The 9079-nt window shown below is 56.7% G+C and overlaps 1 protein-coding gene across 1 annotated transcript; it reads left to right on the top strand.

The window, feature by feature from the left end:
* Positions 1 to 1459: 1459 nt before the first annotated feature.
* On the top strand, positions 1460 to 8680 carry LOC119330609 (protein NRT1/ PTR FAMILY 4.6-like). Its single transcript, XM_037603725.1, has 4 exons — positions 1460 to 1612; positions 1719 to 1827; positions 3148 to 3365; positions 6942 to 8680. The coding sequence occupies exons 1-4, from the start codon at positions 1610 to 1612 to the stop codon at positions 8373 to 8375; spliced, it is 1764 nt and encodes a 587-aa protein (XP_037459622.1). The 5' UTR covers positions 1460 to 1609; the 3' UTR covers positions 8376 to 8680.
* Positions 8681 to 9079: the final 399 nt, after the last annotated feature.

The raw sequence follows: 9079 nt of genomic DNA, 5'->3' as shown, positions 1-9079 counted from the left end.
GATTTTCCAGGTGAGACCCAAACATTAAACCTATATCTCAAATATTAAAAAAAAATTGTTGCGATGAAATTCAGAAACTACACCGGACGGATCAAACTCAATCCCCAAAACCAAACAAGGCGCAAGAGAGAATCAGAGGAGCGGCACTTGAAAAAAGCGCAGATCCATCGAGAATGATCGCACCACCAATCCCTCCTATCGCACCCCGCCAATTCCAGCCAATGGATCCATCCGTCCGATCCTCAAGTTGCCCGCGTACTGTCTTAGTCAGACAGCAAGTAGAAGCGGAGAGCACCGCGGGCGCAGGCCATGCACGCCCCTTCCTGTTGCTCGGGCGTGCGGGCGATCGAGCAGTCCTCTCGCTTCGACGACCGACGGACGAACCATCGATCACCGATCAGGCCGTGCGCCTGTTGCTTTCTCCTGTTGCTCGGCAGGGCGCGCGCCCGATCACTGATCAGGAGACGTGCGCATCCGGTGGAAGAAAAGAATCCTCAACTTGCTCCTTGTCACTGACAAAAGCATGTCGGGGGCTTTCAAGGTAGGTCGTCCTAGGGTTCTCGATCGGACGCCGTCCTTGAGGCTTGACGATCCTGTGCAGTTCCGGCGGCTGACGGCTTGGAGCACCCGTCAATAGTGCTAGCGATGCTTTGATTTGATGGAGTAGAGCACGGGCGCATCATGGGATATTTGTTTGCTTGGTCGAAGAGGAATGCAGAAAGGCAATATTGATAGTAGTAATGACAATGCAGAGAGAAAGAAAGAGAGAAAGAAAAGCTTCCGAATCCTGTGCATCCGAGGATGCGCAGGGCCAAGCCAACGGAAAGAAAAATGGAAAGTTGATACGTCCACGCAATGGAAATGCACAGTGCAGCCATAGCTCACACTGCCAGCACTATTTTAGCAGGTGTCAATACCGGGTTTTAATGATCGCCTAATAATTAACTAGTGGATACACGCAATCTTGGCTTATTTCCAATCTCCAATATCGAAAGAAACACAAAACTAATCTCGTTTGCGCACACACCCAGCCTCCGACGCGTTCGAATTCGGTTGACCAGAGGCCGTCAGGCGCGACACATCCCCGCACGTGCTCATTCACAGCTTCACCGAATAGAATACAGCTGGATATACGTAGCCCAGATAATCCCTGTAAATGCACCCCATTAATCCAAATCAGTAACGGACGCTGCCGAGCTAGAAAAATGAAATGAAAAACAAGAACAGAAAAGAACAGAAAAAACGTGCGGCACGAGAAGAAGACACTGCTGCGTCGCGCAGGAGGGAGGGAGGGAGGGAGAGCGGCGTGCCGAGACGAGACGGACGTGTCTGCGTGCCCTCGAGTCCCCGTCAGCCGCCCCTGTGGGCTGGGCCGCCGTTTTACCGTTCTGCCCCTCCGGCACCCCGCTCCCCGCACTTTTAAATACGCCACCATGCCGTGCCCCTCGGACCTCCCCCGTCAGCCAGGCAAGTCACACACAACGCACGCACGGCGCTCCCCTGAGCCCGAGCCCGAGCCTTCCTCAACGGCCTCCGCTGCTCGTCCGGCAGTTCGGGGTCTCAGACCTTGAGAGTTCACACACGCGCGCGCGGAGAGGCGGGCGGCGCCATGGTGAGTCGACAGACCGACCGATCGATCTCCTTGGAGCCGGTGCGGCGGTTCTTGTTCGCTTGCCGTCGGTGCTGATCTGCCGGGTCTTGCGTGTGTGTGTGTGCAGGAGGACGGAGCGCGGGAGGTGGAGCGGTGGGAGGGGTACGTGGACTGGCGGAGCCGGCCGGCGGTGAAGGGCCGGCACGGCGGCATGGTGGCCGCCTCCTTCGTGCTGGGTAAGCAAACTCGACACCCTCCCTCGATCACGCGGCGATGCATGCTCATCTCCTCGGCCCCTTCCACCTTCTTCCAGAACCCTCCCGGCCGAGCCGAGCCGGGAGGCAGACAGAGGGCGACGCAGGGGGCCGACCGGAGCGGGAATAGGATGCCCGGGCGGGCGGGACACTCCGTATCTGCACCGCAGGCGTGCATCATGGGCTCATCACCCATGGTCCACCCTCCCCTCCCCTCCCCGCCGGCCATCCCTTTCCCGATCCTGAAAGCCGCCGCGCCCTCCATTTCGCCCCCGTCCTTTCTCCATCGGACCTTCCCTATCCGATCTCCCCACCCGCCCGCTTTCGGGCATGTAGTGCTCCATAGCCGCCCCCACCGGACCTCCCTCCGACTTCCGCCGGGGCTCCATCTCCATTCCGCTTCCTCCTCCGTTGCCCCTCCTCCCCCTGCCTGATTCCTCGCTTTCGCAAACCGTGTGCGCGCGTTCCCATCCGTTTCCCGGGATTCATGCAACTTGGTGAGGAATTGGGCACCTTTACCCGCCGCCAAGTTGCACGCCAAGAGGGCAGACCGAGAGCCAACTTGCGCGACGAAGCTACAGTCCATGGCGCTTTTGCACGAGCCTTGGCACCCAAGCTCCCCAATGCAACCCCTGGCCTCTGTTCCCCCACTGTGCCATGACGGCGATCCCTCTCCCTCCGGCCCCCGCCCGCCGTTCTAGAAGCCTCGCGTACGACGCGACCTAGCGCCGGGAAAGGAACGGGCGGGGCCCTCGCGTGTGTGGAGGAGACTGGAGAGGAGAAGCTGACCGGCCTGCGAGCTAGAGTGGCCTCTGCTTCTCGCTTTGGTGGTTGAGGACGAAGGCATGATGGCGTCGAAAAGGCCTTCCATTTTTTTTTCGCCTCGCTTTTTACCCGCCCGCCCCGAGCCGTCCGAAAACGGGCGCATTAAAAACGGCACGAATCGCAAGGCGGTAACGGCGAGCAGATTGGCCGGCGCGCGTCGGGAAAGCCACCCGTGTAATGCGGGCGTTATGTCAGTTATTACCGCACATGCTGCGCCTGCAGCTTACATATGCTTATTTTGCACACTTGTGAATTGTTTTTTCTTTCAGGTTAATTTGAAATATAAGCCCGTTTAATATGGACTACATGCGGATGTATATAGACATATTTTAGAGTGTAGATTCACTCGTTTTGGTCTGTATGTAGTCTGTATTAAAATCTCTGAAAACTCTTATATTTAGGTATTAAGGGAGTACATTTATATGCAGCACACATGCTATGATCGCTGGTAACATTACCGTTGCCGTGTGCATGCAGTGGCGGAGGTGCTTGAGAACCTGGCGTTCCTGGCGAACGCAAGCAACCTGGTGACGTACCTGATGAAGTCCATGCACTACTCACCGGCGCAGTCGGCGACGACGGTGACCAACTTCATGGGCACGGCCTTCCTGCTCGGCCTCTTCGGCGGCTTCCTCTCCGACGCCGTCTGCACCACCTACGCCGTCTACCTCATCAGCGCCTTCGTCGAGTTCATGGTACGCACGCACTCCCGCCGAAATATCTTAGATTTCTACCGTACCTGCCATCTCTCGATCATTACTACGCTTACTTCAGTACAGTAGTAATAGTAGCTGCCTGGCTGTCCATTTTTGCTGATGAATTTGCATCATGCACCGACAAAAAAGACTTGCGTGGGCTATAACAGACTCATCATACTACGTGGTAGACCAACGTTTCTGGATATACGTAGATAGCGCAATTAATATGGAGGAAAAAAAACTTGCGTGGGCTATTCTAGACTTATCGTACATGGTAGATCGACGATATACATAGATATAGTTAACGTTGTCCTTATCACATCTCCGAGCTGGCAGATACACACCGGAATATTTCGTCCAGGTGTGGCACCACGTGGCCGAATTGACATTTCACTTTTCCTTTTCTCCTCGGCCGGTCTCGCGTACACGTCGTACGTCGACATGCATGTTTGACCGGCTGGCGAGGCCATCTCTTAGTTTAGCTACACAAAATCTCTCTAACAAGCTGCCGAAAGGATCACACTAATCAATTAATAACGAGGCCACGGTGGATGATGGATCCGAGCACTAAACACAAGCTACGTTGAGGCAACGACACATGTCCGGAGATAACCACATTGGCGAGGATTTAATAGCCGGCCACGTCAAATAATAACCCCGATTTTGATCTTCGACATGTGGGATGTGGCGCATGTGTGTTGCGTATGTAGGCTAGGCGCACTTCAGGATCCGCCCGTCCGTCTGGTCCGAGATAGATCTTCGCTGTTAAAATTATACAGAGACCCGGCCCTAGCTACACGGAGCACCACAGATGGATCAACTGGAGCACGTAGTTTCCCTGCGATCTGGGTTAGTAGTGGTCGGGGTGAAATGAGAGGCCAATGATTACTTGTAGCCATCAACTTTATTCGCCGGCCAAGAACAGGATCCATGCATGGGCAGGATCAGATCAGATTGCCTGGGTCAAAGGGAACTACGTACTCCTCTGATAACATTAGTAGCTAATCACGTCCTACGTACTGCGACAGCATGCACTAGGCTATAGTACAATACGTCGACGTACTAGCTAAGTTATAGCCGGGGGCAGGCCGTGATGGGCTTGATTTGGCTTAGCCATGCCACGCCATGCGTGGGCTGCTAATTGGATCGCTAGCTCGGATTAACAACCGGTCGTGGTCCGGTGACGGCGAGGCGACGATATCCATACCGCGGAAACAATATCCATGCTGCGTTTTTCTCTTGTTCGTGTGTTGTACGTCGCCCCGAGACGCTGACATGCGGGCCGTCGGGAGACTTTTCGCTGGGATGGGCGTGCAAGTTCCAACGTGCGTCGTAGACGGGCGTGATGGGTGCGGGTGTGTACGACGTAGAGGGTACAGGGACGTGGGTGGCGGATCGTGTGTGTAGGCGACGCAAGTGGAACATAATTTGCATCAGTAACCGTTCGACACAGGGCGTGTTTGGATGGTCCGGCTGTGTTGACGCGCATCTGGTTTGTCCAATCATGATGGCAAAAGCATGCGAAAGAAGCAGCAGCTAAAGTGTGGTCGCCGCAGTGGCGGAGCTAGGAGAAAGATCGACTCCACTGCTCACAGTGCCTGACCAGCTTTTTTAAATGTTTTGTTAATCAAGTTCGGCAGTTTCTTTATCCCACGCACTTTTTCACACGAGATTGTGACATCGTGAGTCTAAAACGGATGTAGTACTATGTGCGAAGAGCAAATCTTACTACCATGTTATATGTAAAAAAAACACTGAGCAACCAATTTGGCGGCCGCAAGCGAACAAAGCCGCCCGCCCTGCGGCGCCACACTTTCCGATCACGTCGCGGTCGCGGGCCCATGCGAACAACCCTCCCACCGGGGCCCGGGGCGACAGGCAATCCGATTCCGGTCATCCGGTGCGGGCATGCGTGCGCGCGGTCTGGTTCTGGCGGCCGGCCGGCCAATCCGCCGGCGCCGGGGTCGGCAGGGGAATCTGGCCCTGACCCGACCTGACCTGACCGTCCCGTCAGGCACGCACGCACGCACGCACCACTCGCCTGACCCGGTCCCGGGCTACCGTCGATCGCACAAGATCTTCCTTGTGTGCGCGATGATGCCACGACACGATTGGACCAATCCTTGCCCGGGCGCTAAAGCAGCTGCCGTTGGTTCTCTCGGCCGCGGCATCTGTCCACACCTGTTGCACCCCCTTTTTGTTGCCGTTGGAAACCGAATCGGCCGGTCGATAGCGAGGAGAGTGGAGACGGGTCGTTAGGAGCGATGGGCGGGCACGCAATATCACGTACTGTGTGAAGCATCTGCTTATCATTGACGACCTCACTTCGTCGAATTTTAGTTACACTAGTGTCCACTGGCACAAGCAAACATAATATATTTGCTAGTAGGCAGTAGCCTTGATTGTGTCCTTGGCGACTTGCCCGGTGGTTGGCGGAGGCGTGCCGGTGTTCCTGGACGGATTTCAGGAGGAACCCGACCCTCTTGAGTCTTGAGCAGCGCACCCCAACGGCCGGGCCGGGCAACGACAGGATCGTCGTTGCGGCCACCGGCCAGGGCCAAGTTGCCGCGCGCGCCAACCACGTTGTTGGCCGGCGTACGTATCGATCGCCGGGTGTGCGTGGGTGGGGCAGACTGACGCGCACGTAGCGTATCGTCGGACGCCAGTGCTGGGCTCTCTCGTGTCGGCGTCAGTCACGTACGTAGTGCATGCCCGGAAGGCCCGGTGCGGGGGTACCTGGAGGGCGGTGGTGATTCGGCCGGAGGATCGGGCCGGGACCAAACGGGGAGAGCGACCGTGCGTGCGTGCCGCGTCGACCCTCGTCTCCGGAGCTCTGGAGCTTGGTGCTTCTGCTTGGTTTCTGACCTCAAGATCCACGACGATCACATGCTCACCTGTTTGACCATGCATTTTTGTAGTCAACGCTGACTAATCACAAAACAAATATTTTGGACAACAACCCAACGGGATGGCGCACAGCCAGATCGCCGGTCAAACGGCGCCATCTGCAGTGGGTCGGTGTCCTCTCCTCCGCTTTAGCACCGAGCTCACGGACCATGTCGAGACCGAGACGAGAGAGCCTATAGAGGGCCAAAGCGACGTAGCGCACGGGCGGCCGGCCGGCCGGCCACAGGTAGCACGGCGCCCACTTGCATGGTCCCTGTGGAACTTTATCGCTTTCGATTAATCGATGCAGGTTTTTGCCAAATCTTTCGACGTGATAATCTGATATGTTAACTGCAACTGGTTCTCCATCTAATCATGTCGCACCAATGCAATTACGCAAAAAAAAAGTTTTTTTCAAAAGAATGCAATTATGCAACCAGAACCAGTGTCTGTATTCTGTAGTAGTACTTCATGTGAGCCATGTTTTTTTCGCATTAGCGAATGGCAGCGAAATGCTAGTATTTTGGGTCAGGCCCAGAACGTATGGGCCAATGGCCTGCGTTAACATATCAAACATATTTTTTTGGACAAGCCCACTTAATTTTACACCGGAAAATTTTCATTCCGTTTGGTGCATTTCTGAGTGTAATAGAGAGCTGATGTTTGAATGTTTGGGATGGCGCGCAGGGTTTGGTGGTCCTGACGATCCAGGCGCGGTCGTCGTCGCTGATGCCGCCGGAGTGCGCCAAGGGTGCCGGCGCGGCGGCGTGCGAGCCGGTGGCCGGGAGCAAGAAGGCGATGCTGTTCGTGGGGCTGTACCTGACGGCGCTGGGCATCGGCGGCATCAAGGGCTCCCTGCCGCCGCACGGCGCGGAGCAGTTCGACGAGCACACGCCGCGCGGCCGCAAGGGCCGCTCCACCTTCTTCAACTACTACGTCTTCTGCCTCTCCTGCGGCGCGCTCATCGCCGTCACCTTCGCCGTGTGGGTGGAGGACAACAAGGGGTGGCAGTGGGGGTTCGGCATCTCCACCATCGCCATCCTGCTCTCCATCCCGGTCTTCGCCGCCGGCTCCAGGTTCTACCGCAGCAAGGTGCCCACGGGCAGCCCGCTCGTCACCATCGCCAAGGTCCTGCTCGCGGCCGCCTCCGCGCGCCGCGGGGGCACGCAGAGCGCCAGCCACGGCGCCGTCATCGACCGCGCGCCCAGCCCCACGGGGAGCACCGACATGAAGGAGTACTGCAAGCCCGGGGGCGCGGGCGCCGCCGCCGACGAGGTGACGGAGCCGTCCCAGGAGCTGAGCGGCCTGAACCGGGCGGTGCAGTGCCAGCCGCGGCACAGGGCCCTGGCGTGCACGGTGCAGGAGGTGGAGGACGTCAAGATCGTGCTCATGGTGCTCCCCATCTTCCTCTCCACCATCATGCTCAACTGCTGCCTGGCCCAGCTCTCGACCTTCTCCGTGGAGCAGGCGGCGACGATGAACACCCACGTCGGGGGCCTCAAGGTGCCGCCGGCGTCCCTGCCGGTGTTCCCGGTCACGTTCATCATACTCCTGGCGCCCATCTACGACCACATCATCGTCCCGTTCGCGCGGCGGGTGACCGGCACGGAGATGGGCATCACCCACCTCCAGCGCATCGGCACCGGGCTGGTGCTCTCCATCGTGGCCATGGCGGTGGCCGCCGTCGTGGAGGTGAAGCGCAAGAACGCGGCCGCCGGCGCCGGCATGACGGACTCAGCGGCGCCGCTGCCCATCACCTTCTTCTGGATCGCGTTCCAGTACCTGTTCCTGGGGTCCGCGGACCTGTTCACGCTGGCGGGCCTGCTGGAGTTCTTCTTCAGCGAGGCGCCGCCGCGGATGCGGTCGCTGGCGACGTCGCTGTCGTGGGCGTCGCTGGCGCTGGGGTACTACCTGAGCTCCGTGCTGGTGACGGTGGTGAACGGCGCGACGGGGCGCGCGGGGCACCGGGCGTGGCTGGAGGGGGCGAGCCTCAACCACTACCACCTCGAGCGCTTCTACTGGCTCATGTGCGTGCTCAGCGCGCTCAACTACGTCTTCTTCCTGGTGCTGGCCATCCGGTACAAGTACAGAAACGCCGGGGTGATCAAGGGGCGAGAATGATCGATGCTCCAGTGTGTAATGTAGGTGTCGTCGGTGCAGGTGCGCAGTTATTATCTTGGCAAGGTAAATTTATGGAGGTTTCGAGATGGTGTTGCCGTGTTGCCGGGTCGGTGGGTTTCAGGGTGTTCGTTGTTGTGGATTTGATTGGTTGATTAGCTGACGAAGAAACTCGAAATGAGTTTGGCGTGGCAGGCGAATGTGTGGACATAGGTTTCGGCTGATTCAAGATGAACAAGACAATCACCATCTGCATATATAGAGATAACTTATTATTAGTCCGTTTATATGGAAATGGTTTTCTGATCTGTCCTGCTCGCTTGTTTGACTCTAATGAATTCCTGTCCTAGGATGGGTGTGGTGGCTTGGGGCTTTGGAGGGTATTGGTGGAGCCCATTTGTAAGAGTGACCGAGTGAGCTTATGCATCTCCAACGCTGACCTCCAAATCGGATACCGGATCCGTCCTCAGACGAGATGGGACCAGTCCGCATACACTGATGCGCAAGCAGGTGATCCAAAGCTAGCCGCAAACACCCAGCATTTTTTAAAGCACATAAGCTCAAAATAACTGCATATCAAGTGATAGTTTATCTAAAAATATTCAAATGCATCGGCAGTTTTAATTTAAATATTACAATCCAATATTTTTTTAAATTAAAGTAGTTCAAACTTGAATTCAACTACACATATGTACTAATTGTCCCTT

Source organism: Triticum dicoccoides, chromosome 7A (assembly GCF_002162155.2).
Source record: "Triticum dicoccoides isolate Atlit2015 ecotype Zavitan chromosome 7A, WEW_v2.0, whole genome shotgun sequence".
Classification (NCBI taxonomy): Eukaryota; Viridiplantae; Streptophyta; class Magnoliopsida; order Poales; family Poaceae; genus Triticum; species Triticum dicoccoides.
This window is presented reverse-complemented; position numbering and strand designations above follow the sequence as displayed.